At 47.3% G+C, this 27,903-nt stretch overlaps 11 protein-coding genes across 11 annotated transcripts; 8 read left to right on the plus strand and 3 right to left on the minus strand.

Moving 5' to 3' along the window:
* Window positions 1–1,214: 1,214 nt before the first annotated feature.
* On the plus strand, window positions 1,215–3,195 carry N7478_009058 (uncharacterized protein; the record flags this gene model as incomplete). Its single annotated transcript, XM_056925272.1, has 4 exons — window positions 1,215–1,467; window positions 1,527–2,801; window positions 2,857–3,032; window positions 3,103–3,195. The coding sequence occupies 4 exons, from the start codon at window positions 1,215–1,217 to the stop codon at window positions 3,193–3,195; spliced, it is 1,797 nt and encodes a 598-aa protein (XP_056777998.1).
* Window positions 3,196–3,230: 35 nt separating this feature from the next.
* On the minus strand, window positions 3,231–5,838 carry N7478_009059 (Het-C domain-containing protein; the record flags this gene model as incomplete). The annotated part of the gene is made up of 3 exons (XM_056925273.1): window positions 3,231–3,504; window positions 3,562–5,454; window positions 5,507–5,838. 3 exons carry the CDS (start codon window positions 5,836–5,838, stop codon window positions 3,231–3,233), a joined length of 2,499 nt encoding a protein of 832 aa, XP_056777999.1.
* A 1,708-nt stretch (window positions 5,839–7,546) lies between these two features.
* N7478_009060 (SDR family NAD(P)-dependent oxidoreductase) lies at window positions 7,547–8,546 on the plus strand (the record flags this gene model as incomplete). The annotated part of the gene is made up of 2 exons (XM_056925274.1): window positions 7,547–8,324; window positions 8,374–8,546. 2 exons carry the CDS (start codon window positions 7,547–7,549, stop codon window positions 8,544–8,546), a joined length of 951 nt encoding a protein of 316 aa, XP_056778000.1.
* A 2,167-nt stretch (window positions 8,547–10,713) lies between these two features.
* On the plus strand, window positions 10,714–12,048 carry N7478_009061 (uncharacterized protein; the record flags this gene model as incomplete). The annotated part of the gene is made up of 1 exon (XM_056925275.1): window positions 10,714–12,048. The coding sequence occupies one exon, from the start codon at window positions 10,714–10,716 to the stop codon at window positions 12,046–12,048; it is 1,335 nt and encodes a 444-aa protein (XP_056778001.1).
* Window positions 12,049–13,265: 1,217 nt separating this feature from the next.
* On the plus strand, window positions 13,266–15,114 carry N7478_009062 (Clr5 domain-containing protein; the record flags this gene model as incomplete). Its single annotated transcript, XM_056925276.1, has 2 exons — window positions 13,266–13,381; window positions 13,452–15,114. 2 exons carry the CDS (start codon window positions 13,266–13,268, stop codon window positions 15,112–15,114), a joined length of 1,779 nt encoding a protein of 592 aa, XP_056778002.1.
* Window positions 15,115–15,568: 454 nt separating this feature from the next.
* N7478_009063 (WD repeat protein) lies at window positions 15,569–18,418 on the minus strand (the record flags this gene model as incomplete). The annotated part of the gene is made up of 3 exons (XM_056925277.1): window positions 15,569–17,238; window positions 17,304–18,061; window positions 18,132–18,418. 3 exons carry the CDS (start codon window positions 18,416–18,418, stop codon window positions 15,569–15,571), a joined length of 2,715 nt encoding a protein of 904 aa, XP_056778003.1.
* Window positions 18,419–18,709: 291 nt separating this feature from the next.
* Window positions 18,710–19,123, plus strand: N7478_009064 (DNA-directed RNA polymerase core subunit RPB10; the record flags this gene model as incomplete). Its single annotated transcript, XM_056925278.1, has 4 exons — window positions 18,710–18,745; window positions 18,800–18,858; window positions 18,917–19,003; window positions 19,081–19,123. The coding sequence occupies 4 exons, from the start codon at window positions 18,710–18,712 to the stop codon at window positions 19,121–19,123; spliced, it is 225 nt and encodes a 74-aa protein (XP_056778004.1).
* A 1,084-nt stretch (window positions 19,124–20,207) lies between these two features.
* N7478_009065 (uncharacterized protein) lies at window positions 20,208–20,955 on the plus strand (the record flags this gene model as incomplete). Its single annotated transcript, XM_056925279.1, has 3 exons — window positions 20,208–20,281; window positions 20,366–20,591; window positions 20,821–20,955. The coding sequence occupies 3 exons, from the start codon at window positions 20,208–20,210 to the stop codon at window positions 20,953–20,955; spliced, it is 435 nt and encodes a 144-aa protein (XP_056778005.1).
* A 22-nt stretch (window positions 20,956–20,977) lies between these two features.
* Window positions 20,978–22,604, plus strand: N7478_009066 (uncharacterized protein; the record flags this gene model as incomplete). The annotated part of the gene is made up of 2 exons (XM_056925280.1): window positions 20,978–21,146; window positions 21,193–22,604. The coding sequence occupies 2 exons, from the start codon at window positions 20,978–20,980 to the stop codon at window positions 22,602–22,604; spliced, it is 1,581 nt and encodes a 526-aa protein (XP_056778006.1).
* Window positions 22,605–23,381: 777 nt separating this feature from the next.
* N7478_009067 (sterol desaturase family protein) lies at window positions 23,382–24,412 on the minus strand (the record flags this gene model as incomplete). The annotated part of the gene is made up of 3 exons (XM_056925281.1): window positions 23,382–24,029; window positions 24,102–24,336; window positions 24,387–24,412. 3 exons carry the CDS (start codon window positions 24,410–24,412, stop codon window positions 23,382–23,384), a joined length of 909 nt encoding a protein of 302 aa, XP_056778007.1.
* An 811-nt stretch (window positions 24,413–25,223) lies between these two features.
* N7478_009068 (NCA2 family protein) lies at window positions 25,224–27,415 on the plus strand (the record flags this gene model as incomplete). Its single annotated transcript, XM_056925282.1, has 4 exons — window positions 25,224–25,237; window positions 25,388–26,914; window positions 26,990–27,115; window positions 27,178–27,415. The coding sequence occupies 4 exons, from the start codon at window positions 25,224–25,226 to the stop codon at window positions 27,413–27,415; spliced, it is 1,905 nt and encodes a 634-aa protein (XP_056778008.1).
* Window positions 27,416–27,903: the final 488 nt, after the last annotated feature.

Raw genomic sequence — 27,903 nt, forward strand, 5'->3', positions numbered from 1 at the left:
TCTCTGACTCTTATATAATTCACAAGGGAGTGAGCTTATGCTTTTGAAGCTCGCAGAAGAAGTACTTGGACAGGCTAATTGACCATCTACTGTTCTTACAGGAAGGTATACTTTTACTCCAGACGAAAAGTGAGATCTTTTAAAGTAGTAGTGGGGTAAAGGGAAAGTGGCATTATATGGATACGTTCTTTCAATAGCAGTATAAATTTTATGGTAAAATTCGTTGATTCCGCTCAATCATGATACTATCATCACCATTAACCCTTGATCCGCTTCGCGCAAATCTAGAAAGGTCCAGAGGTTTGAGCAACTCCTCGCGGCATGACCATAGAGCAAATAGTACGATAGTTAAGAGGGTCAGAGGCATCGAGACTGCCCATAGGATCCAGAAAGATGGTGAAGTCTCCAGATTATTTGTATCATTTTCGAGATAGAAGAATGGTGTACTAAAGAAGGTCTGAAATAATTAGACGGGTAGGAAAGTGTAATGGGAAAGACAGATAATTTGGTAAATTAAATGATTGATGTTATTGAATGTGTCCTCGGTTGGAAAGAGAAGAACATTCTCGGCGAGTCGGCGTATCTCGGCGTACACAGGTGCACAATGTCACTCTATCTAATCAACTCATCTTTTGATTGTCATTATTTTCAATTTTCAATTTCCATTTTCCAGAGATATTAAATAGAGAGTGTTGCTCGGTTTCATACGGGTTATGACTTTAATTTGAGGAAGGTCAACTATAAGACCGCCTGTAGAGATAGAAATCATATATCGAATACAAGCGAGTATTCGCGTGTTGATGCCTTTTTCATTTTATTTTTTGAACTGGCTGTTACTAATAGAGCGACAATAGTGTCATTGGAAGCCGAAAAGTCGGAAGCGCATAAAAATTGTCCAAATTCTTGAATCTGATATCGCGAATATACTTAGGAGCCATTAAAGCTCGACCAAGTTCCAAGATCTATACTAACTAAACCACCATAGTTTTGCGATTTTATACAAAATACAAATAGAAAACATTCGAGAGTATACGTAATTTGTTTTAAATTAATCATGATAATAATTTATAACCATATTATCTGTGGATGCTGTTGTACGCCGTAATCCTGCACTTATAAGACGTGCTTGGTCCGTGCACACCCATGCGGAGAACCGCATAATCCCGCATCTCGCACGAGAGCTATCTTTCTGCTCTTCCAACACCACATTAGCCATGGTGCGCCCAAATCCAATTGCCCTACGAGGGGCCCTGCGCACAATAAACGCCCGATCTGCCCTTCCGCAACGAAGGCTGTTCGGTGCCTCCGCCCGCTACCTCGCAAACGAGAAACCCCAGCAGCCGTCCTTCAAAAGTCAGCTATACGAAAGCACCCAACAGCGCTTGCAACGTGAGCGGGCCGAACAGGCGCGATTCGCCCAGTACCAGACTCAATCTCCCGGTAGTCGGTATGCCGCTTTAGTTTTCGGTAAGTATCCAGACGGATTAACTGGCTTTTCATGCGATAGTGTCGCTAACTTATTCCAGCATTGGTCTTCTTCTCCACCGGTGCCTATTACCTCGGATCCCTCAAGCCACCTGCCCTTCCAAGCACGTCTACAAGTCCGCTCTCCGAGCTCGAACCCCCGAAACATAATGTCACCCCGTCCAACCTCCAGGCTGCGTGGTCTGATTTTGTTGAGATCCTCGGCAAGGAGAATGTCTCCACGAATCAAGGTGACCTCGAGTCTCACTCGGGATCAGACTGGTCTTCCTACTCGCTGAAGGCGGATGAGAAACCATTCTTAGTTATATACCCCTCGACAACGGAGGAGGTGTCACAGATTATGAAGGTCTGCCACCGGCGAGTAATCCCGGTCACTCCGTACTCAGGCGGCACAAGTCTCGAAGGACATTTCGCCCCGACCCGCGGAGGGGTGTGCATTGACTTCCGTCGCATGGATCGCATCCTGCAGCTGAACAAGCATGACCATGATGTCGTCGTACAGCCCGCACTAGGATGGGAGGAGCTAAACGAGGAGCTGATCAAGGATGGATTGTTCTTCCCACCGGACCCTGGTCCTGGCGCCATGATCGGCGGTATGGTCGGCACAGGCTGCTCAGGAACAAATGCCTATCGCTACGGAACTATGCGCGAATGGGTTCTTTCACTAACAGTCGTCCTGGCAGATGGCACAGTGATCAAGACACGCCAGCGCCCTCGTAAATCGAGTGCCGGATACGACCTGACCAGACTCTTTATTGGAAGCGAGGGAACCCTGGGTCTTGTGACAGAGGCAACCTTGAAATTGACCGTGCGCCCCAAGAGTGAGAATGTGGCCGTAGCCAGCTTCCCCAGCATCCAGAATGCAGCGGAGTGCGTCACCAACGTGGTGGAGGCGGGTATCCCTGTTGCGGGTGTGGAGATCCTGGACGACGTACAGATGAAGTGCATCAATGCCAGCCAGACCACTAGCCGGCAATGGAAGGAGTCCCCGACCATCTTCTTCAAATTCACTGGTACACCGGCAGCCGTCAAGGAGCAGATTAGCATGGTGCAGAAGATTGCTTCTAACGCATCCGGGAAATCATTCGAGTTCGCGCGTGGTGCAGAGGAAATGAAGGAATTGTGGAGTGCCCGGAAACAGGCACTTTGGAGTGTTATGGCCATGCGTCGGGGGCCCGAAGATCGCGTCTGGACGACTGATGTGGCTGTTCCCATGAGCAGACTGCCTGAGATCATCGACATAACCAAGGACGATATGACCAAGAGTGGCCTTTTGGCTGGTATCTGTGGCCATGTTGGAGATGGCAACTTCCACGGTAAGCATACTCCAGACAAGGCAGCAACTAGACAACGGACTAACTTGGAATTTAGCTATCATTCTGTTTAACGAAAGCGAGAAGAAGGCCGCAGAGGGTGTGATCCATCGCATGGTCAAGCGAGCTGTGGAGATGGAAGGCACTGTCACAGGTGAACACGGCGTTGGCCTTGTCAAGCGGGACTATCTCAACCATGAATTGGGTGAAACTACTGTAGATGCTATGCGCCGGGTAAGTCTGAAGATCCCCTCTACGACGACCTAGTTACCAGTTATGACTAATTTACTTTACGCATTTATAGTTGAAATTGGCCTATGATCCCCTGCGTTTGCTTAACTGTGACAAAGTTGTCCGAACTGAGCTCCCAGCGCCTGGCGAGGTCAAGGAGTGGTAATTTAATTGATATATGAGGTTCTATAATCAACACATTCAACTTGAATCCGAGCCAGAGTGTTCATGTTCATCATCGTCATGATGATGATGATGGTGGTGATGATGGCGGTGGTGCCTGTGGTGGTGACGCTCTTCGTCATCGCTACCGCGCGATCTCGAGCTATCTCTAGATCGTCGCTCATGTTCAGGCGGTCCCTCTCCATAAACCACAGGTCTCTCACCAAAGCCTTGGCCGTAACTCTCTTCTCTGTATGAATATCCCGGCTGCTGTCCCGGCTGCTGGAATTCGTTACCTGGTGGTGGATATCTTCTGTATTACAACTGGTCAGCTATTGAAACCTGTTAATATCAAAAGTATAAAACTTACTGTTCAAAACCTTCACGACCGTAGTTGCTTTGCATGGGTGGGTATCCCTGCTGCTGAGGTGGATAGCCCTGCTGAGGTGGGTAACCCTGTGGAGGTGGGTAACCTTGCATAGGTGGGTATCCAGATTGCGAGCTTTCGTATTCGTAACGACTTTCGCTATGCACATATTCGGATGACTCGGTGCTTTCAACAATCTCCTGCCGCTCCTCTCGATAGTATCCACCGGAGCTCTGCTGTTGGTGCTTTTCGTGATGCTCGTGGCGAGCATAACCATTCTCGTTGGAGGACCGATCGTCTTCATCTTCTCGGTCAGACCTACGTTGATTCATAGCTCCCATGCCACCACCCACGATACCACCAAGTAATCCGCCCAGCGCGCCTCCTCCCAGCATCTGGGAGGCCATGTCCCCAATAGCATCATCGCCGAATCCACTCTGTTCATCAGAGTTATTCTTGATCTTTGGCAGAGCAAGAGGCTTCCCACAACCATGACCACAGTCTTCAACGCCTTCCTTGTGGTTTTTGCCTTCTTGAACACCGTCCCGACTCAGCTGTTCGCGGAGGTACTCCTGTGCCCCTTCTTCCTCCTTCTCGCCCCACCACTGCTCAACTGTGGAGAACATGATCTGACGCATCTCGTTTGCTCCATCGTCTCCATACTCCCGTGCGGCAGGATGATGAAAAACACCCGAGATGATACGAGTTAACACTCGGTCGACGTCCTCATCTTCGTTATCCCAGCACTGCATCAGCTGAGGAACGGTCCATTTGACAATCGTAGAAGCAATCCGCCCAGCAGGTTCATTAAGTACATTCGAGAAGTGATCTTTCGAAAGCATCGAATGGGTTGGGTTGGAAGAATAATCATCATTGAACACAATATGCTGTTGTTGCTGACTACTCTGAATCACTTCTGAGGAGCCAGTCTCGAGCTCAGATTTGACTTGTTGGATAATCGGTAAAACATACGGCGCGATAACTGAGAAGACAAAAACCGTTATTTCGTTCTGGATGTTTTCTATCAGATCTGGTAAAACGGGGATCTTCTCGATGATCTCATTGATTGATTTCAGCAGATGGTCGTGCCACTCCAGAATTGGGTAGATTTGCTTTTGTACATCATTGAGATAGATTGCCCACTCCTCTGGTTCGCGTGGAGAAACGTTTGAGCCATTGACTCTAGCCTCGTCGGCCTTTGCCTTGAAATCGTCCATCTGACCTGTCTGGTTCTCACTGTCACCAAGCAATCCACTAGGAATATTGCTCAGCAACCCTTGCAAGATGCTCTCTGATGAATTATCGTTTTCCGACTCGCTAATAACACCCTCCAGTGATTGTAGCTCGGATTGCTTTGTCTTATCAGAGAACTCCCCGAGGACGGAGTGGAAAAAATCAACACCACCAAAAGTTCCAGTCACAATCGGATAGACGTTGTCAGAGATACCCTCGATCTCCAGCATTGTATCTCGACCAACGTGGGGGAAGATGTCTCTTTCCCCAAGCTCAATTAAACTTAACTCAGTGTAGTTTGAGTGAGCTGCATAGTCTTCGAGACAATGCAGTCCCGTTCCCAGTAATCGGAGTGCCTCGAATAGATCTTCTTCATGGCCGGAACGAGCATAGCGACGACCGAGCTGAATAGAACGACCAAGAACACGACGGATCAACTGTGCCGACGTATCAATACCCATATCCTCGGATGCAATGTAGCATTTCAGACCCGTCCGCGGATCGATAGATAATTCTCGCTCCTCATCCACCGGACCACGTAGGCGATGGTCATAGTTACGAGCATCCTCGCCTTCCGCATATCCCAAGGGATTATCAATATGCTCAGTTGGCTGATAGCAACCAAGTCGCTCCGTCGTAACCTCGAACTCGCCAGTGCCATACCTACAATTCCAGTTAACTAAGTCTTCCAAGTTCTAGACGAGAATACCCTTACCCGAAACTCATAAATCCCAGAACCCAGATCAAGATCCGAATAGCCTCTGCACTAACATACTTCACAGTACCGACATCAACAGCCTGACTATAATCCCTTAACCAATTTCCAAAGTAAACTCTTTTCACGTCCAATTTGCCGAACTTTTTGCCTCCAGCCACTCGCGCCAGGTACAGAGTTAAAAGGGCATCTTCAATATCACCATGGCGCCAGTTCTGCCCCTCGATCTTAGAAAGGGACGCGATGTTCCCCGCTCCGAATCCATATACCGGGCTGGAAAGGGCAAGGATTATCAGGACGGAAAGACACAGGCTTTGCGCGGATATACCCATGATAAGAGGAGATAGGGCGAGGAACGTCGACGATGCGGGGGTTTCGCGGGGATGGGGGGTAGATGGAAGGAAAGAGAGATTTGAAACGAACTACTCACGTGTAGGTATTTTAATACCGTCAGAATAGGAAGAAAATTCTGCCCAACGTGCCGAAGCCTTTGTGGTCGGGCTTTATTTACTCTTCTTGGCTGCAGCTTGTGTCGTGCTTGGCTCCGATTGATGGGCTTGGCGCGCCAGCTGAGTTGGTATTTAGTATGGTGAAAGGTGAAAGATGGAGATTTTGAATGAGACTGTTGATTGGTAGGTCTTTGCAATAATATTAAATTGATATAGGTATGAGTACATGTGCTGATGGAGTGCCGAATCTTGACGATAGTAGATATACTTCACATCTACAGTGCAGATTTGAAACAACATCCCCACCGGGTATCACTGGCGAGGTGGGGCCAGACCCCGGGAGGAATTTATTTCTAGCCACTTCAAGTTCAGTCTTTCTTTCTTTTTCTCCTCTGGTGTTTGCTCTAAATTTCGGTTCCTAGACGAAACATGAGATAAATACTATAATCCGAAGTTCAAGTCCCCTAAAACGTTTAGCTGGTTAAAATGAAAAAGAGGCTATAAGTATCGGATAGAAGTAATGGACGTTCTATACAATGCACAAAAATTGGCCCTGGTAAGCAAGAGTCAAAACTGAGAGTCGATTTGTGACCTGATACTTGAGAAGAGTATGTTTCAAGTTCATCTAGGTCAACTCGGTTTCTTATATCTAAGATCAGTAAAGAATCCAGTGATAATCCCTTGAGATTGCTTGTCTTTCAATATTTTAGATATCCGCCCGCTTCTGCACATTTTGTTAATACAAGAATAAACAGTAATATATCGTAAAACATTTTCCGATTGCTAACCAACATCGGAGAGTTTACATTACATGTCACTAGAATTCAATAAACTAAAACAAACACAGTTAGGCTCAAGTGTGGATACTACGGAAAATGCAGGCGACATCCAATATACATGCAGTCTACGGAGTAGTCCTTGTCGATTTTCTTTCCAGAGCTCCGACTCTTCCGGGCCTTGATCATTCATGTGGATAAATGGATCAAATCATGCCGTGCAATCAAATGTTTACTTTAATTGTATACTTACCCAGATTACTGCGGCCAAGTGCCATATATAAGGGTCCCACTTCTACATTCGCAAACGCAAGCATGAGGGTTAATTTGGACTCAATTGTGACAGGTCATATTCATATACAGCTGTATACATACTAAACATTTAAACCATGCAGGTCATGCAGACTATTGATAACAAAACAGCAAACTTTGCGTGATTGGACTGCATCACACAATTAATCTGACATGGTTTAGCATGATCTATCAGATTACGCTCAATCTACGGCTATATTATTGGTCAATTCTTGAAAATTGACGTACATTCGCAAATGTCTAGCAGCTGCTTGGGACTAGTTAATCTTGGGTGGCGGTGTGCCTGTTCAGATGCCCGACTACTGTACATACATATGCCTAGTGCATAATGAATCCACATCCCTCCACTGGCAGGCTGCTACTAGTAGAGGAGTTGAACAAATATTGGATACGGTGGGGGCTGTGTGCAGACATATATAACCCTTTCAGCAAGGACTCATTCTAGAAACCCTGTCTTTTTCTTTTCCTCCAGCATTCCTCTTGTGAAGACGTCTTGGTTCAGAATGGCCGAGGAATTTCGCGAATGGCCTGTATACCCCCCTCGCCCGGGATTACATGGACCTCAAGTCACGCAACTCTACCGAAGTTCAGCAAAAGACACTGCAATGGATCCAAAATTGGTGGAGCTACGTGCACCTTTTGTCGTAGCCATTACAGGATCCGGAAAAGGAGTGGGGGCCGCGATTGCTGAGGCGTATGCGCACGCAGGCGCTTCAGGAATTTTGCTGAGCTCGCGGACTTTGGACGATCTACAGAGCATGAGAGCACAAATCAATACTATCAATGAAAAGTGTGATGTGCATTTCGTGGTTTGCGACGTGACAAATGAAGATGAACTTTCAAACTTGGCCTTGGAGTGCAAAAATAGATTTGGCCGTCTCGATGTCGCTATAATCAATGCTGGAGTCGGATCGAAGAGAATAAAGGGCCCCGATGGAGATCAACGCTACCCTCAGGGTATACTAGAAGATACTACGGCGGATTTCTTTCATGTCTGGAGGACGAACTTCGGTGGAGCCTACCTAACAGCAAGGGCATTTCTTCCTTTGCTTCGTGAGACTGTCGACGGAGCGCAGGCGATGGTCTTTATCTCTTCCATGGCTTCTCTTCACAATTACACAGACCTCACTTCTGTGTCATACAATATTAGCAAGCTGGCAGTCAATCGTCTGGCAGAGCATATCCACGACTCGTACGCAAAGGATGGCATTCTTACGCACGCAATTCATCCGGGTTGTATTCGAGATACTGACGGTCACAGCTCATCGCGCTGGCACGATAGTGAGTAAATCACGTCACCATCTAGAAGTATCTTACTAATATTTGATAGTAATGGTCGATGATATAAGCTTACCTGGTGCTTTTTGTGTATGGCTCACTCAGGAAAGACGTGATTGGTTATCTGGTCGCTACCTTAGCGCAAATTGGGATGTTGAAAAATTGATAGAGGACAAGGAGCAAATTGTGGATGAAGATAAGTTCAAGGCGTACTTGAAAGTGTGAGGTGTGAGGCTACAGGTCCAGTCTATCCAGAAGGACACTCGAGAACTCGCCTTATTGTACTATCTGGGAAATCTTGCGTGGTCGCTCGAAATCACCTGGGAAGCTTCATTGGTCATTTAGTTGAAGTTTGATGGAAGACAAGATATTCCGGATATAGTATGTCCTAGGTAGTTTTAGTATGTAAACATTACTACCTACTATTCAATGTTTAATCAATCGTATATCCAAGGACATTTGAATGTTGTTTTCAGCGCGCCATGCCAGTGGTATTATCAACGTTGACAACTTGCATAATTTTATCGTCATATATTGAATTTTGAAGATATAATCTTGTCTGTCATATCGTCTGGCTTAAAAATTGACGGTATTGTGTACTGGAATAGTTCTACGGAGTATGTTAACTTTAAAACGACATCTCCGCCCCGGACAGTGCACTTCCCGATACAGTAGGTGGATTTTCCCCGGCATGCACGGAGCGAATCGAGACAAAAGATACTCAAAAAATGGTGGCTTTCTAAGAGTGCAGTAAGAGAGTACGAATAGATCTAGAAATTGAACTTCAAATAATCTGGCAACCCCGCTCTTGAGTTGGGGTTATTTTTCCACCTGAATCATGCTCGTGAAGAACTATATCCGCCCGGCCCACTCGATCTATGTGAACTAAATCCTTCTGCAATATAGAAGATCAAAATAGCCGACAAAAGAGAATTTGGGGACTACCCAATGTAGGATATTTTTTTGCATGATGAGAAAACAGATATGGGTGGCAATTTTGTAGGTGGGCAGGTGATTCGGAGGTTTGGGCTACTTGGTCTAGTTCCTTTTGCTTTTAGGCGCTGGCACTTCTGATTGAGTTCAGCGTCGGCTTTTTTATACTTTATAACATAGACTTTTTTTCTATCAGGAACATATAGTTTAGCCGGAAGTTTTTGGTAGATAGGAAAGATGGTACTAATAATAGTAGTGAAACTTGAACTATTCATGTTGCCTTCAAGTTCCGCAAGGCATAAAAATTATTACTCGGAAATCCCCCACATCTGGGCAGTTGCTGGGTGGTAGGGCCCACTTACACAGCGTTGCCCCGATAAATATGACATTATGGAGTCGCGATTTTCCAAGGTTAGGCGTTCTTTCTTGCACCGGATATGCTTGAAGTGTAGAATTTTGATCTAATTCTGTCCTCGTATATGTATCTCTACTTTCGCCCCTCCTCTCCGCCTCCCCGAAGGCCTATTCTCAGTTGACAGACTTCTTGGATGCAGCATCCGTGTCCATCACAGCCCCGTGGCTTGGCATGCAGTGTGAATTCTCATGTGCCGTGAAAAGGTGGAAACCTGGCCAATCAGCATGACCTTGGAGCGCAATCTGACTTACATATCTCACCATTCATGGAGATATAGATCGATCGTGGTCCTTGTTATCTCGGTCGGGGTGTCAGTAGTATAGATTAGTATAAGGCTGAAAACATATATTAAAAAAAGACTTGTTACCCGAGCAAACCAGAAAATTGGAGACTTGGATCAGGTTTCCTGGTCATATCATAGGAGGATAGTTACATCAAAGAAGAGTAAAAATTTCCTTTGAAGTGTATCGGGGGCGTTGCACTTCGGAGGATCCAAAAGATCGGGGAGTCCAATCCTACTGTTGCTCCGGCGCCGCATGCGGAGTCTCCCGGCTTTTGCCCTTCACCGCTCCCTATTTCTCCTCTTTTCTGCTTTCTTTTCTTCTTGATCTCGCCAGGCCTTCCTCGTTCTATTCTCTCTTTTTCTGTTTTTCCCTTTGGTATTGGATCTCTGAAATATTTTGGGTATTCCAAAGGGGTCTGATGTGCCCATCGGACATGCACCAACCAGAGACACGGTCCTCAGCTTTGTGATTTTGACATTGCGCCCCCGCGCTTACGTTCCCCACCCCAATTGCCTGATAGTCGCGACTTAGCACTCGTGCGCTGCCTCTTAAAATCTCCTCACAGCCCCGGATTCCGCCTCGTGGTCGTCCATATTTTGAATCCGTCGTTCGCCACCCTCAAATAAAGATCGGCACCCTCGATCCTCCACCCCGTCTCCACTCGAAACTCCGTGCGGCTCCCTATCAGTGACAATCATGCGCCGCGCGATTTATTCTTAACGGCCCCATTAGCTTAGAGTTGGAAGCGTGGGCTATTGACATGGCTCGCACTGATATCCCATACGGCCGCGAGTCGGTCATTGCGGCCTCTAAAGGACGGGTCTCGACCGATTCAAAGAGACGATGGCGCACGAAGTCAGCAACCGAGGATTCAGGGGATCCTAAGATTACCGGGCTGGCCCCGTCTCATCTAGATGTAGAGGATATGCACGAGCCAGCTGCTTTTCCTGAGTACTCCGACTCGCAATCACCGACATACAAAGGCCGCGACACAATCTCTTCGAGTAGAGGATCAATAACCATAGCCCCGAGCGACCCATGGAATTTACCTCTCAATGAATCCTCCGATACGGTGGATTATCGTTCCAAGATCAAGCATATTAAACCAAAGGTCCAAATCAAACCGATGCTTCGCAAAATGTCCCGTGAGGATGCGCCCTCCGCATCCTTTGATCTCTCCCGTTCGTCGACCGAGCAGGATGGTCTGGGCATCTACATGAGTACGGAACGGGATCGGCGCCGAAGTGAATCGTTGACTGGAGCAACATATCGGCGCTCGTCAGGACTCCATCATCGATCCACGAGTGGGACGTCTCAATTCTCAACGGGCACAGGATCTAGTGGAGGTAGAACTGGATCGCAATATGTGTACCCTATGCGCCCAACACCTAAGACCTTCACACCACCATTGAGTCAATCCTACCAAACATCAGCAAATGAAAGCGACGATCCAGAAGATGACAGCCCCGACTCTGATTCCAGAGGCATGTCTACTTCGGAAACTCCCCGGTATGTTCGTGCTTCCTCAGGGCCGGTCCCACGCTTGTCACTGCAAATCGAAGACGATTCATTCACCCGCCTTTCTGGGTTATCACAAACAAACATCTCCAGTCGACCTTCGTTCACTTACTCAAGAGACAACGGGAGTACGTTGGACACTACGTCCCCAATCTCCAGGCCGTCCCTAGATCACGTATTTCGATCCCGAACTCGCACCAGTACGGATCTGATTTCGCGGGATCCGATTTCTCGAGCAGCCACAGTTCAGGCTGCCCGGCAGGCGTTTGAAGAGAAAGAAGCAGCCAAGGCTCGCCGACTCGAAAAACAGCAGCTGAAGGCTGATGAGCGTCAGACTCGCCGTCGAGTGAAGCGTACTGTGACGAGAGACCAGGAGTCCTTGCCAGTATCTTCGCAGCAGTCCAGTGAAGAAGTGATTTCCGAAAAGCCGACCAAGCCTCGGGGTCCCAAGCGAGGTAATACAGACCAACAGCGTCAATCAGCTTCATTCAAATCCCAATCGAAGAGTACATGGGTACTTTTCATGACTTGGCTTCGGACCCGAGTCTTCAAATTTCGACGAAAGCTGCGAAGATGAATCGATATTTGAAAATTTTGAAGTCCTTTTATCCTTTGACCGAATCCATCCCTGCGTATTAGCCATTTGCTGAGCGAACTTATTTTTTCACCATTTTTGTTATTTTCACGTTGGACATCGATGTAGCCTTAAAGGGTTTATCTATCTCGTGCAATTTAGGAGTTAGAAGCCTAGGAAAGAAAGGAAATGATTTCTTAGCCATAAGCAAGCTCTGTATATTGTCTACTCAATACGTGGAACTTAGATCCGCTTCTGAATTTAAATGACTTACTACATAGCAGTAGTGGGAGTTAATCTTAGTCTTCAAGTTTGACCTAAGACTAGGACCAAGACTATACCGCAGTCTATATTATATACTGTTAAAAGCCATGCGGGCTGAGATGCGGGCGGTCTATCGCGGGTCCTCCACTATTAATGAATAGTAACTGCATGTTTGAAACCTATAGTTGCGTGATTTTGTATTGAAGTTTGATTTTTGGAGGACTATGCTATCCATTCGCCTGGTCTAGTGGGTAAGCAGCCCGGAATTGCCTGGTATTCAAAATACAGAGTATACTAACGCCTTATAGTATGATTCCTGCTTCGTACGTAATACCGAATTTCCATACAAAAATATCCTTACTAACATACATCCAGGGACTCTATGTCACACTGCGCACGTGGTGAGCTTGCACGAGGCCCCGGCCGCATCCCGGCTCGGGCCATCTTTTCCTTTCCTCCTTTATTGGGCTATAAGGATCTATAATATAACTAGTAGAAATAGAGCTACTCTGAAGTCATGAGCCCCTTGCTGCCGTCTCAACAGAATCAACTCTTCGTTCATGGATACTTCATTCAGATCACACAGTGGCACGTGCCTGCCCGTTGGAGCCTGGTGTTTCACATACAGTTTATGGGTGGTTTTCATCATTTTTGATATTATCAGGTAGTCAATTCATATTGGACTCATAGAAACTAACAAATACGATTTTCCATACGTATTTAAAAAGTCTCAGCCTCTTATTGAACATACTTGGTATTGATTACATCTGGCTCACGTGACCAAACTGCGCAAGTGTCGCCTCTGCGTCGCCAACAATCTACCCTTCCTTACTCCTCTACGGCGAACAGCAGCGACAACAAGCGCCTGATAAGAGCTTCCAGTTGTTGGTTGTATCAGCTAGCTCAACCCACACCCTGTCAGGTGCACCTCCACGAGGGGTAGCACCTCCATCATAATGGTGTACGACTGGGCAGGAAAGCGGGACATCTGCTTCCAGATGTACATCCAAGAGAAGAAGGCACTAGAGGAAATTATGGAATACATGCGGAATTACTACCAGTTTTCGCCGAGGTACATCCCCATGATAACCTATAAGATGCGCTTCATGATTTTAGAAAGCTAATATCCATATTTTCGATAGTAAACGTGCCTACCAGACTCAATTTAAGCGATGGGGGTTCCCTTCGAAGCAAAACCCCGCTCATAAGAACATGGAATTAGTCGCCCGCGTCAAACAACTATGGGAACACAATACGAACCAGCGAGATATGCTCCGCATTCTAAACGACGAGGGATTCGAGATCAAGGAACGAGAATTAATGCGTGTGCGCGCCAAGAATCGATGGTTACTCCGCGTCCCCAATGGGATGAAGACTCAACAGAATGTGCCGACGCAAGAAACGCAACCAGAAGATGAAGGGTTACTAGCTCTACAGCGGGAAATGTACAAACAAGACGCGATATTTGAGGCAACTGAGCCTTTACCCACAGAACCGCCTGTACCTGAAGAGGGCACTCCTGAATCGTCCGTTATAACACCCGAAGTTATGGCCAAGCGCAAGGAAAGGCTGGACCGTCTAAAGTCAGAGAGCGCAGAACGATGGGCATCTAGGAAGCGCCGCCGTCGCACTCGAGGCTGGGCCGGATTACCAGCTGATCCACCCGGCCCCCCACGATTTCCCTCCGAGACGACAATCGACGAGAGTAAGCAATATCTCAATCTTGACAGTACAATGTACCGCCAGCTTCGGGACCGGTTTCAACGAATATGCGAAGGATCCGGTTTCATCAAGAAAACAGTCGCAGGCCCAGAAAAGTGGCAAGCAGCGAAAGATAAATTGATACAGGAATCTCCGCATCTCCAGCAGGTCTTCAACGCTGAACCGAACGAGCGTGATGCGAAGATCCTCGCATTAGATGTAGTCTGCACTGATGTCACAAAACGAATGAGGACATTAGAGAGACGAATGACGATCGCCGAAGCAAAGAATGCTCTTGGCATCAATCCCGAAGAGAGCCGACAAATTCGAAATGCCTTTTACGACACCCTGAAAGGGGACCATTTCACAAGCAAGCTGGAAGCAGGCGACGAGCACTGGCGAGAACTAAAAGCGCATTGGATTCAAGATACACCATTACTACAACGAATTCTTGAACCGGGCCCGGCCGACCCTCAACACACGGATAAATTGAAAGCCTTAGAAGTTTTATGTCGCGACGTAATGAAAAGACTTCGCGATGACCAAACAAAACGAGACCCAGCTCGCAAGAGATCATCTGCGCGCGCTGAATCACAAACTTCCCCTCCTTCTACCGCAACCCCTAATATCCTCAGCAACGAAATCAGCAACGGCATCAGTACGCTTGCATCTCAAGCTCTTGCCAGCGCACCGATCACAGCAAGTGAGATCGGCGATATGCAAATTGACCCTACACTGCTTCAGGCCGCGAATGATCCTGCCTCTTTCTCAAATACTCAACACGACGCAGCGAATGCATTTGAATACATGGACCCCATGCTTCACTCTGCCTTACTCAACACGCCTGTTACATTCCAGGTTCGTCACCAAGTGGACATTAGTCCATGGGTCGAGAAACTCCCGACGCGGACTATAGAGGAGATCCGGCAATTGACTGCGAATCGATATCCGTACTCGATCATTACCAAGATCGAGGGGCTGGGTCAAGACGAACATGGAGAAGAAATTTATTTTGCTATTGAGGAGGATGATGAATTAGATGCATATTTGACACATACGCAGGGCAGGAAATCTTCAATAGTCCTGACATTGGGCTCGGTTTAATTATTGTCCATTCAAGCCATGGCGTACGGGTCTATCAGAAAACGGAGTTCTTGACATTTTAATAAATCCAGTATGGTCATAATGAACAGGTGTGTAATGAAGGAAATAGTTTGAGAACTGGATATGAATCTAGTCTACATAATTTTGCAAAATAAAGCTACATACGATCATGTATGTATGGACCTAGCTAGTGCTATTCGTGAGGTACATCCTATTAAAAAATAAATAAAAGAATCTGCAAACTCCCTGAACTGGACCAACGCATGTATAGATTCTATAATCTAGCCTGGTATACTTTTACAAGACAAGATTGTTGTATAAAGAGAAGGAAGAGAAAAGACTTCTTTTGTACATACATTGTTGGCATGTTGACGCTGATCTTGAAAAATACATGATATTGCAAAGCCCTTGATTGAAAGGCAATTTTTACTAGATAATAACTCAGAACCCTCACCTAACTACTCCCCAAAGACTGGACCACATTCTTGAATAAGACACCCAAGGAAGGCAAAGAGAATGAAGGAGTATCACCAAAGACGCTAGCCAACCCCCTATCTTGCGAGTGATTGCCATCCTCAATAGCCTGTACAGGAGCTTTCTCAGGACCTCGGCTGAAAATACTAGCCAGTCCTGAGTTAAGGTGCGTTGTGACCTCTGTAGGCTGCACATTCTTTTGCGATGCCTTGTCCAAGCATCCAAGGCGTTGCACACTGGAGGTTGCATCGAGGACAATGTAATCACCAGAGTAGATGTCCGAGAGAAGGACAAGAGGGGAGCTTCCCAGGGTCTCTTGGAATACCAGGCCCAACGATGAAATTCCATAGATCCGGATGTGAAACTGAGCGTTGCGTCGTCTCTTGCGTGCGGATAGCTCGAAGTTTGAGCTGGCAACGGCAAATGTTTGGGTGCGAGGGTTAACCGCGACGAGAGGAGGGGATGAAGAGTTGGTTGAGCTAGATTCTAGCAGTTGAACTGGCTTCACCACGTCATCAACGATATCCCAAACTGTCACTGATTTTGTTGAAGCAATGATCAGACATCTGCCGAGGAACTTGGCTGAGTGTGGGTTTCCGTGGAAGACGTCGTTTCGTCGGTAGTGCACAGTGCAGTTGTGAACATCGATCAGAAGCACAAGGCCATTATTCGCCGTGGATGACGGTAAGCAGACTGCGAGTGTTGAACCATCCTCCGAGAAACTTATGCATGACTGGTTTAAGGGCAGAGCCGATTTACCAAGGAATCCAGTTAGATCTACGGCGTTGCGAGACTTCCAGGTATCTTGGTGTTGCTCTGAAGGATCCTTTTTGAGACCGCTTCGGTGGCGAGTGGTTGGGCACCAGAAACGAAGGAATCCATCGGCGCCAATGGTTGCGAATTCATTTGACTGTGGGCGGGCCGTTAAGCCGAGAACCTTGGCATGGCGGTTGTCATTGAAGTGAGGTCCATCAACACGAGTCACCAATTCCCATACATTAGTAGAGGCACTCCACTTCCAGAACTTAAGGAAAATCTCTGGTCGCACTGAGCCACTTTCTTTGTTGGAGCCAACTCCAGCAAGTGCCTGCATGTCTTGAGTAGGTGGGGTCCAGCTATCAACGGTAGCCATCCACTTGCCATTATCAAGGATATCCATATTCAGAATGTCAGGTGAGGTTATTGGTGTTCCTTCAGGGCCAACATTCACGGTGGTTGCGTTAGTTCGGGCAAGAGCCTGACGAGATATATGGCCATTTGACCTGATGTCGAAGGTCTGTAGCACGGAAGTATTAGAGCGCTGGGCTCCTCGCTGGCCAGTCTGGTGTGAAGACGGAACAGCAACAAGTAGGTGTTCCGGACGTTGGGGGTGGAGAGCGGCAACGGCATCGACGGACTTCTTGGAATCCTTGCCATGGCCGGTCTCATAGTTAAGCTGAAGGCCAGTCATGGTGGCAGAGGGTTGGAGCTCTCGTGCAGACATGACCATGACTGAGTTATCGGCAAGTTGTACCACATAAGAGTTGCCTTCCGGTGAGATAACCACGTTGAAGATAGGGGAGGACAGATGAGGCAAGAATTGCTTTCTGCCAGTATCCAACTGCCATAGAACTAAGACCGACTCGTTTCCACCGGAGATAACATAGTTGCCTGTGTACAAAACGTAAAGTTAGAAATCTCATTGGTAATCACGAATTGAATAATCACAAGCTTACCATCCTTCGACCATTTCACTGTGTTGACAGATCCACGGTGCCAGTGCAATCTCCGAGGAGATGACTTCTTCTCTGAGTTCTTTCCGAATAAAGTGTTCAAAACATCTTGATAGATTAAGATAGAACCGTTAGACTCGCCCAGAGCAATGTCGACAGTCTCCGAGCCCTTCAAGCCTTTAACTTCAGAGGACTGGCCTCGCTGAGTTGAGGCCTCTTGCAGGTGGAAACATGTGGCAGAAACTGGGAGCGTAGCTTCTCTCCAAGTATATTGTGTAGACTCGGGTTTCTCGAGATTGATTTTGGCGGTGGTGCCCAGGAAGACGCGGGGACCATCACAAGCAACCACGACCCGTCCACCATAAGCGACCTGAATTGTGTTGATTTGCTCGCTGGTTCGAAGAGTGACGATGCTGGTTGACTTCTTGTCGCCCAAGGCATTGATGAAGATCTCCCTCTTTCCATCCTTGTTGCCTCCAATGAAGAATGCGGCCGGTTGATCCTTACCCTCGACAGAGACCGAGGCCACATCGACAGCGACGCCCTGGGAATCAGTTCCCCAGCGAGCGAGTCGCTTTCCAGAATCCCAGTTCCACTTGGTCACGAATCCGGATGTGAAGATGTACAAAATATCCTTGTCGACAGGGCAGATTTTATAACCAATGACTCGCTGGCCAGCCTCCATCTGCAAAGTTCGTACTAGTCGGGATGTCGAGGTCGCAAAGACTTGGACGGCTGTATCAAGTCCAATGAAGAGATATCTATGGCAACGTCAGAATAAGTTCTGCAATACATGCGCAAGAAATGTAATTCTAAAAATCAATAACTTACGCCTCATCCTGGGTCATCACAGGGTTCACATGGCTGTACCGACCACCAACCGGTCGTGAGAATGACCATGGCGAAGTGCTCTTCTGTTTTTCAAGTTCCAATGATGGGGTGTCCTTTGTCGGGGTCTCCTGCGCAGGAGTTGTATTTTTCGTTTTCTTCAAGGCCTTTGCCTCATTGACATCCGAAGTCCGTCGTCGCTTTGATCGCTCCTGGGTGGGCTTTGGAGGCTTTTCGGCGGCATCGCTAGCTCGGGAGCGTTTTTGCTGTCGTTCCGATAAGTTCGCCATTGTGAATGATCGAAGGTGGCGTTAGGCCAGAATATGTCCTGATAAATAGTTGAGCAAGATAAGCAGTCACTTAAATCATGTCCCGAATGATATTTGCGTCAACTGCCACGGAAGATAAGGCCCGCGTAGATCGTCGTCGTGCTGAATCGCAACTTTTTTTTTTCGTCCGAAGCAAAAACCAGGCGGAGAGGAGTGGCAGAAAACCATACTTCCGCGCTGACCGCCATCACCGGGAAAAGTTTGAATGAGCTTCAACACTTGTGTCCCACCTCATATCTCATCGAAGTCGCAATGATTATCCCGGTGCGCTGTTTCTCTTGCGGAAAGGTGAGTCTCGCTTATTGAAGATATGAAAATCTTTGTCACTGAACATAACTCTAGGTCGTTGGTGACCTCTGGGAGCGGTACTTGCAGCTGCTCGATGACGGTGTGCCTGATGGGTATGGATGACTCTTGAATGACTCCTCTTTCATCGCTTTGATTCTAACTATGTGCTAGTGATGCCATGGATCAATTGGGTTGCCGCCGATACTGCTGCCGCCGTATGATCATGACCCACGTCGATCTCATTGAGAAGCTCCTTCGGTATGTCCCGAGACAACCCTGAAAAGATTCCAAATGAAGAGTCCTTTTACTGATTTTGTTTCTTTTCTCGCATGCAGATACAACTCCGCCGAGAAGGACCGATCCAAGGCCCAGGCTTAAGTTACGTGTCTATTGGTTTCTTTATCCGGGATGTGTTTTTTCTTCTTTACGTACGATCCACTCGCCGGCGAACTCTACCCCATTCCCTTGCACAAGCATTATATCTTCACGGCTTGCCGGCGATCTCGACATTCCCCCGACCAACAGTGATACCCCCGCCAGCGGCAAAAATCATATCAAGGAAAGATTGTTCGGATCACCCACTCTTGCTCTCGCCCTTCTCCCTCTTTTCCAAGGAATTCGTCCATACCTCGATTTGATAAGCTGTCTACCTCGGGAAAGCTGCTTGGAACGGTATGGATATGTATTATTCTCCTTTTTTTTTCTGGTATGAGAAATGGGGATGTTTTGTCTCCATTCTCACCAGTGATGCATTTGACTAGGCGTTGTTCACACTATCTGGGATTCGGCGTCTATGGAGGTACTTACTAGAAGAAGACCAAGAGAGAAAAAAAATTCATATCAATTTACAGCCATCTTTTTTTCTAATTGTCCCTCTTCCCCGGAACCCATGATACACGTCTTATCCATGGATATAGTGTATACATAGTTCGATTTTGACTTTCTGATTGTGGAGAAAAGGAGGACCAGGAGCTATGAGAAGGGGATTCGGAAAGATCCTTTTAATTTTGATATTTCCTTTTTTCCCTTTTCCCCACCCCCTTCTCTGATAAATTTAGAAGAATTCCAAAAAGCGAACTCAAAGTGTAAGCGCCCTGCAGCCAGAAAGAGTCTAGTTGGCGTCTGAGTGGAGACGGAGGAAGAGCCCATGCATGCTCATCACGCCCCAGGCGCCTAGCACCGTGTGCTGTCTTGACTTGTTTTCCCTATTGTTTCTCAACTTTTTCTGCAAGTTGGATCCTTCCGTTCATTTGTGTCAATTTGATTGGGACCAAGACTGTACTAGAATACCCGAGGACCAAATTGATGGGTTTCCTTAGAGACGCGGCCTGAACTCTGCCCAGGATCAGATGCGCGGGGATTGCGCTGAACTCCTCTTCCCTCTTCAACTCCCCTTGCCCACCCTCCCATTAGGAAGCTCGTGTTATTTTCACTTTTTCTCTGTTTAACAGACTCGGCTATGATGGCCGTTAGGTCACCGTTGCCTGTACTTCCATATCGTGACGCCTCCAGCCCGTATGCTGGGTCGGACCCAATGTAAGCCCATGTGCAGCCCCAAGGACAACGGGTATGACATGGATGTGTTCCCGGTCGCTGATCAATCCTTGTATATACATATAGGTCTTTTGAAGGTCCCTCAGTCCCTGTTAGTGTCAGGAGTTCAACCTCTTCGATTCCAGATTCAAATTCAAACATCAGTGCTACAGAGTCTCCATCAGGTTCCCCGGCCCCCACATCACCGGATAACACCCGGACGGAGCCAGATCAAGAGAAGCATGAAGAGAAGAAATCCCCGTCAGCGACACCAATTCAAAGTCCAAGACCAGCTATACAACCAGGGTTGACGGTATGTATTGATGCCAAGGACTCGGCTGATGCCCAGCGCTGACGCGAACAGATAACAACTACAAATGCGCATCACTTGGGACCTAGTACAAGATCAGACGATGACGAACCACCGCAATCAGTTATACATGCCCCATCAGGGTTCAGAGACTTTGTGAGAGACGATCAATCTAATCCTGTAGATCAAACCTCTGGGGTTTACCGTGATTCGCTGCTAACGTTCACCCAAGAATCAAATCGAATCCGAAACCGATGAAGCACGTGAAGAGGACGACTGCGATGATAACGAATCGTCTTCCCCTGACACCGAGAATGGCCAATTAGCAATTGCACCTGCTAAAAAGGTACTCATCCGAACCTTCTGATCATCTATTGGGCCTAGTAATAATGAGACATCCATCTGAAAAGATTGGTAATAGCCCTATATCCCCGCCGCCAATAACCACAACCATAGCACCTCCGAAAGACTGGTCCGAAAGAGCGACTCCACGAGCACAAACAAGATACGAATTTGATGAATCAGGGCGACGCACACGGTCCAGCAGCAGCTTAGAAGGTGAAAATCTATACCAACTCTCAGTATATAAAATATTGGCTCACAGTTTATCAGATATACCCGAAGGTACATGGATCTCAAGAAACCCGCAAACGACATGCGTCTGTTACTAGTGATGGGCAAGAAACTAACATCATATTAGGAAATCTTTCCAGCAAAGATGCCGAGATCAATGCTCTGCGTGCAGCGCTAGCAGAATGCTGGAATCTATGTAATACGCTGGCTAGTTTAAGCTATATAAATCGAGAGCGGCTTTTCAGAACCCAAGAGGATGGAATGCAAGAAGATGCATGGAGATCATGCTGGCGACTATGCCAGAAGTTATATGAAACGCGAGACGATGATTTCGCGCTACAGATCCACCCCACGCTTGACCTTTGTCGCGACTTTTGCCAGTCCCTCTTCGAGGTCCGTGTTTGCGACAGCGAACTAACGGACTCGGTTTTACGAGTGAGCTTTGAACTAAACAACCATCTATACAATACCCATGATCGCAACTTACCAGATGCGTTCCGTGAACGAACACTGGACTTCTACATCACACTCTGTCACCGTCTCATGAAACAACGCACACGACTAGCCGAAACCGACTCATTACTCAGTGCATGCTGGACACTAGCCGAGATGCTTTTTAGCATTCGGCAAAGTAAACGGGAAGGAAAGAGATTGGATGAGGAACTCTTGGGATCGGCAGTGCAAGCTTGTTGGGAACTTTGTGATATCTTCCGAGAAGGCTGGACTCTACACAGCATGCGTAATTCTGACCGTGGCACACCACGACCGAGTCAAACAACTTTTGCTCAAGCCTTCCAACAGGCTAATAGCCAACATGAAGACGACGATGATTTTGCAGATGATCCCGGTCTACTTGGTAATCCAGAGACACCGACCACAATCTTCGAAGACACAGCAATGGTATCACCAGATGAAGCTCCCGTTCCCAACATCCTTGTCCTTGGACATGGAAATGGTGGCGGACACGGTCACAGCCACGGACACAGTTCCCAAAGATGGCCATCAAGTGCATCAAGCATCTCAGAAAAGTCCCGAACATCAGAACGCACAGCATCATCAGCCAACACCGTAACAACCGTCTCTGAAGACCCCAACTTCACTCGACTAAAGGTACTGATTACCAAAGCCGCCATAAACAGCGGCTATCAACGAAATAGTTCTCAAAACCTATCATCATTCGTGAAATCTCTACCATCAGACGCATTCGGTTCCGCGCCATGGCAAACATCTCTACTAAAGTACTATCGGAAACTGGTTGCATTTGATCCTGCTTTTCGCACCGTCGGACCTCAAACACGGGTTAGCGCGATGGATGTCGCGCGAGCTTGTCAAGCAATGCTTCAGAGTGGACAGTATTCCTGGCTGAGAGATCTTTATCGTCTCGTATTTGGTTTTCATATGGAGGAAGCGATGGGTCAGAAGGGGATTATTATTCAAGCATGAATGAGAAAGTTTGCTTTCCCTCTCATCCATTTTTCAACACTTAATATCATCTACGTCTTCTCCTTGTCCCTGTCTTGCTTTACAAAATTTCGTAGTGAATGAGTACTGACGATTAAGGGCAGGGCTGCACAGACTTCTCTCAACTAGTGGGATTACTAATACAGAGCCAGTTGTGATAGATAATGAGTTGGGGTCATTCGCTACATCGAGGTAGTTATACCAAGCAGAAACTGAATTTTATGAGCAAAGTTGACAGCAGACTATGGTCAGCAGAGAGGCAGAGATGTAAAAGTTACAATATAATAGCACGTCCCAAATACAGATCTTATTGGAAGCGTCCGTTACGTTGTGATCAGTCCTTTCCTTATCCAGCCACACATGGCCATCCGAGACAGCCCCCATAGATAACAATCCTTTGACCAGATAAGATACTAAGAGTGGGATAAACTAGGCAGGTTCTAGACAACAACAGATTTGCGGGGCATGGATGAGGGGAAGATAGGAGGTATTCAAGGTTATCTATAGCCCATGGCTAGACCAGTCGATTCAGTATTGAAAAGTTTCATTTTGAAAATTGATGGAATCAGCTCATCATAATATTAAGTAAGTACATTAAAACATCCATAATTGACCTCTATGCTCGGCAATGATAGGAGTGGCGAACACCACAATGGAGTCAAGGCATCTCTTAGCAGGAGGATAACGAAAAAAGAAGAAAGAAGAACGGGTCCTCTAAAATTTTGTGAAAAAGAATTGTCAACCCAGGACTGAAAGAGCTCACTGAGCCTTCTTAGCAGGCACCTTAGACGCCTCACGACGCTTCTTAATAGCCTCAGGGTTGTACTCAGTGTCAAGGCAGTAATCCCACCAGCGGAAACTGCTAGAGTAGTTACCAACGAACTTCTCATGGTGAAGATCGTGGTGATCAGCACCAGCCCAGAAAGGAAGGAAATGGTGCAGACTCCAAGGGAACTCGTAACCGCTGTGAGCATCGATAGCTTGGAAAAGACGCAGAACGATCCAGATATACATTGTGAGAATGTGCAGGTCACCAGTGAAAGCACACCACAAGATGGGGCAGCCGACTGTTCCGAAACCAAGAATCATGACTTCAATAGGGGAAGCGTATTCTGCGGCGAGACCGAATGGAGCGGAGTATTGGTGGTGGATCTTGTGAATAGCCTTGTAGAGAGGACCCCAGTGAAGCGCGCGGTGAGAGAAATAATGCCAGGCATCTTCCATCACAAAGAAAATCGCAATTTGGTAGGCCATGGTCCAGACAGTGGGGAAGGGAATCGAGGTTGACAGGCCGCAGAACTGGGCCATGGGGTGGAAGAGCCAAATTTGAGGAAGCTCAACGGTGAAGTGACTGAGAAGGACGAACTTGGCGCAGTCCCATTGCTCTTTCAGGGATGGGATTTTGCTCTATAAACAAGGTATTAGTGAAAATTCCGCGAGTTTTCGTCATGGTTGTGGTTCTGGATTTTCTCGACTCACATTCTGAATTTTGTACCCCTTGAAAAGTCCGAGGCTGTCGATGAAGATCCAAGGCAAAGAGCGACCGAAATAGACGGCCTCGTGCATCACGAAGGACATAATACCAGTGGCCAGCACATCGTTTTGCATCCAGGCATACCATGCCGCCCACAATCGCTCCGCCACATTGAGACTTGGGTTGTACTTCCCAATCTCTTCAAATTGACCCCAGTAAGTGGGGGTGATAGTGGAATTCCTAGATAAATGTTTGATTAGTTCCGAGCAAAAAAGAAAACGAGGCAAGACTCAAGGTTGGGGGTTGCAACGAACATTGTGGTTTAGGAAAGATTTTGTGAAAGAAAGAAAGAGCGAGAAAAAAAAAAGGGGAGATCGCTGGGGTTGTTCCAGCAGAGAAGAGGCGCGAATGCAGCAAATGAAGAATAAATTCAAGCCGGCCGCTATCAATACTTCAGAGAGTAAATTGAGATAGGTTGGAGAAGAGTGTGATAAGAGTAGGAAGAAAAATAGAAAAGGTCCAGAAAGGACTGAAAAGCTCGTGATTAATGTGTTGACGGGGAAGGCAGGACAAGCCATTCCCGAAGTGGCGAGACCAGCTTATCGTCAGGGGAAAACCAGTTAGCAGCCAGTAATCGCCGAGGAAAGGGGCGGCAAGGTAAGGCCACTGGAAGCCGATCGCTATCCGAAGCCCCAGTTGCCCCACCACGGGAGCCGTAATGGGCTTTGACTCCTTTCTGTTTGGTTGATCCTGGTCAGGCCATATAAAAGGAGGAGCACTTGAGGAGTTGCCTGCAATGCCTGGATTGTCTGATACTTTACTAAAAATACGGGGTAGATTAAGTGTGCAGGATTCAGTGCTTTGTACTGGACTCTTTTGTACATAGTTAGAGACTCGTTACTGTTCACTGTAATGCATTAAGCTTGCATAATTTACCCTTTTGGGAAATGAAAATTCTAAATTGTGCACGTTTACATAAGCCAGGATGCAGAGTACACAGCACACTTGAGTATCGCCAAGCACCGAGTTGATCACGTTCATCCCTGTTTGCTGTGTTTGTCTTATCCATCTAGTTTGCCTGGTTTGCATGGCAGCTTTTATGACGACAGTCCAAAGACCGCATTAACATGCGCATAGCTTGGTAAACCTGTAGATCCGGTATCGTATCATGTTCATGGTCCTTGCACCATGTCGATTGTTCAGGAGTAAGATCTTACGATGCACCTTCAGCCATGTCTTACTAGGGAATACATTGATTTCTAATATTTTCTACTTTCTTCGCATCTAATAGGAATGCCTGTGGTCTAAATGTCCAGCTAGATCGTCTCCAGCAGCAAATCAGCCCATCGGAACAGCGCCTCGAAGCCACCGAAGCGCCGGGTTCCCATGTCAATAAGCTCCAGGATGTGATCAATTCAATTTCTATTACCTCAAAAACACAGTCCCTTCTACCAGCAGCTCGGTTGGTGGAAGTGCTATCAGACCCGGCCCTTGCAAATCACCCCACCGGCGATTCCTTAATTACCTCCGACAAGGATGCCTCCAACTACCTCTGGCTAGCGGCGGCCAAAGCCGCGGTCCAGACGTCGGGTCTAGCAATGAATTCCCTACTGGACCACACGCTTCAGCTTCAAGAGGAGATCTATTATTGGGACGAGGTGCTAGCCTCCAAATGGCTCAGTGGTGTGTACACGGCACAGACTTCTCCCACCCGACTGTGGCACTGGTCAGTAGATGTGTATACTACACATCGTGCTCGGGAAGCCTCTTCAGCTACTATTACAAGATCAGTAGCTGCAGGCTGGGCCCAATTTTATCAAATCGCCCGACAAAGTTTACGAGAATGTCCCAATGTGCGCAGCTGGTCGCTACCCATCAGATCTTGTCGTCTAGAGATCCGCCAGAAGAGAGACCATCTGGCGGCCATTAGAGATCTCCATACCAGTAGCCTTGGGCTCCTGATGGAAGCTTGGTATGCATTTCAGACCGAGGATTTTGCAGTCCAGACCAGTGCTTCATCACAGCAATGGCAGACCAGTGTAGCTAAAACAGTGCACCTGACCGAAGCTATCCTTCAACATGTGGTCAATCAATCTAGTACCGCAATTTTCGAACAATCCGTCTTCCAGGCCGTTGAAGTGGACACGGCCCGCGTGCAGTCGCAATCTGATTCTCCACTGCCTACTCAACAGCCAAAGGATTTGATTCAATCTCTCCTTCGTGTCCTTCGAGACCAGATACCTACTCACACTGCCGCTGTATATACCTCCATGGATAACCATGGGCGTCCTTCGAGGCTCGTACGATACTGGATCCCTCTCTCAGTGGCTTTACTCTCAGGTAGCTTCTCTTTGAACATTATCTCTCGACGTCGGGATGATATCATCCAATGGGTCATGAATATCGGCTCCACTATCATGGATTTCGGAAGCAACTGGGTGGTGGAACCCATTCACAAGCTCGTTGGGACAATCAGACACGACGAGAAGAGCGAAATTGCCATCATGAGTAAGAACAGTTTGGAGGCTGAGCGGGCTAGCTTGGAACGGATGGTAGTTGACTTTGTTCGCGATCGACCGGATTCTAGTAAGGGTAACGTTGCTGATGATACCGCCGCTATTATAAGTGCAGTTAAAGAAGGCGATGTTACTCCTGTCTTGAAGGCATACGAACGTGATCTACGATCACCATTTGTGGGAACAGTTCGAGGCGATCTGATTCGCGCTCTGCTTATCCAGATCCAGAAAACGAAGGTGGACGTGGAGGTTGCAATGAGTGGAATCGATGCTCTGTTGAAGAGCCAGGAACTTGTTTTTGGGTGAGTTATTCCCATGCTACATCCATTTAGATCCATTCCCTCCATTGTTCAAGCAGCTAAGCTGACATTCCGAAGATTTATTGGTCTCACGCCCGGAATCTTGGTTTCATATACCTCTCTACAGTGGTTTGCAGGACTCTTCAGTAACCGCCGAGGTCTACGACAAGGCAAGAAACGATTTGAGTTTAAGCGCAGACTGCGGTATGTTTTCAATCCCAAGAACAAACCCTTCTTCCCGCATATAGAACTAATTATGATCATAGACATGTGACACGAATCCTAACATCAGCGTCTCTGTCCTCCAATGGGGTGATTTCCTACAAGGACTCAGGCCGCTTGATATGCGAAGCCGAGGCTCTACTCCAGCAAGCCAAAACTGTTTTGGGAGGTCTACAGTACCGAGAGTTCCGGGAGGATATCGGAGATCTCTTGGACATTCAGGGAGGAGTCACCAAGCAGCTTCGCGTGGTCGAGAGGATTCGCTGGACATATTTCCAATGAACATATCTTGCATCCATACATATGTCATATTAAACCAAAGAAATAATGATAAAAAGAAATCTTCACTTATCTCACCTCAAATAATAAGCGAGTGTTCAGTAGGTAGTATAGTAGAGAACTCAAATCAAGGCATATCGTGGAATTTACTACTGTGATAGGCTGGATCCACCAGTTGATTGTGACGACTTGAAACATGGCGACACCGCCCAGGATTATGTAACCCCGGGGCAGGTATCAACCGTACCGTCATCACTCCACTTAGGTGTTGACCACATTTCCCATCTGCTCCCCCTGCTCTACTGGTTGACTGGAGGTTTTATGCGCTGATCTGTGAGTTTAACCCTTGGGTCTATTTAAGTCACACGTCCTGATCTTGCTTGTCTTGGTCCCGTTGGCGGTGGATCTGTATTCTACATTCGGTCACTCCTGATACTAATACCGTCCCTGGAGGCCTACGATCTCTTGCCCTCCAACAATCACAGGCACCC

Source organism: Penicillium angulare, assembly GCF_028827245.1.
Source record: "Penicillium angulare strain IBT 27051 chromosome Unknown utg000005l_segment0_segment0, whole genome shotgun sequence".
NCBI lineage: Eukaryota > Fungi > Ascomycota > Eurotiomycetes > Eurotiales > Aspergillaceae > Penicillium > Penicillium angulare.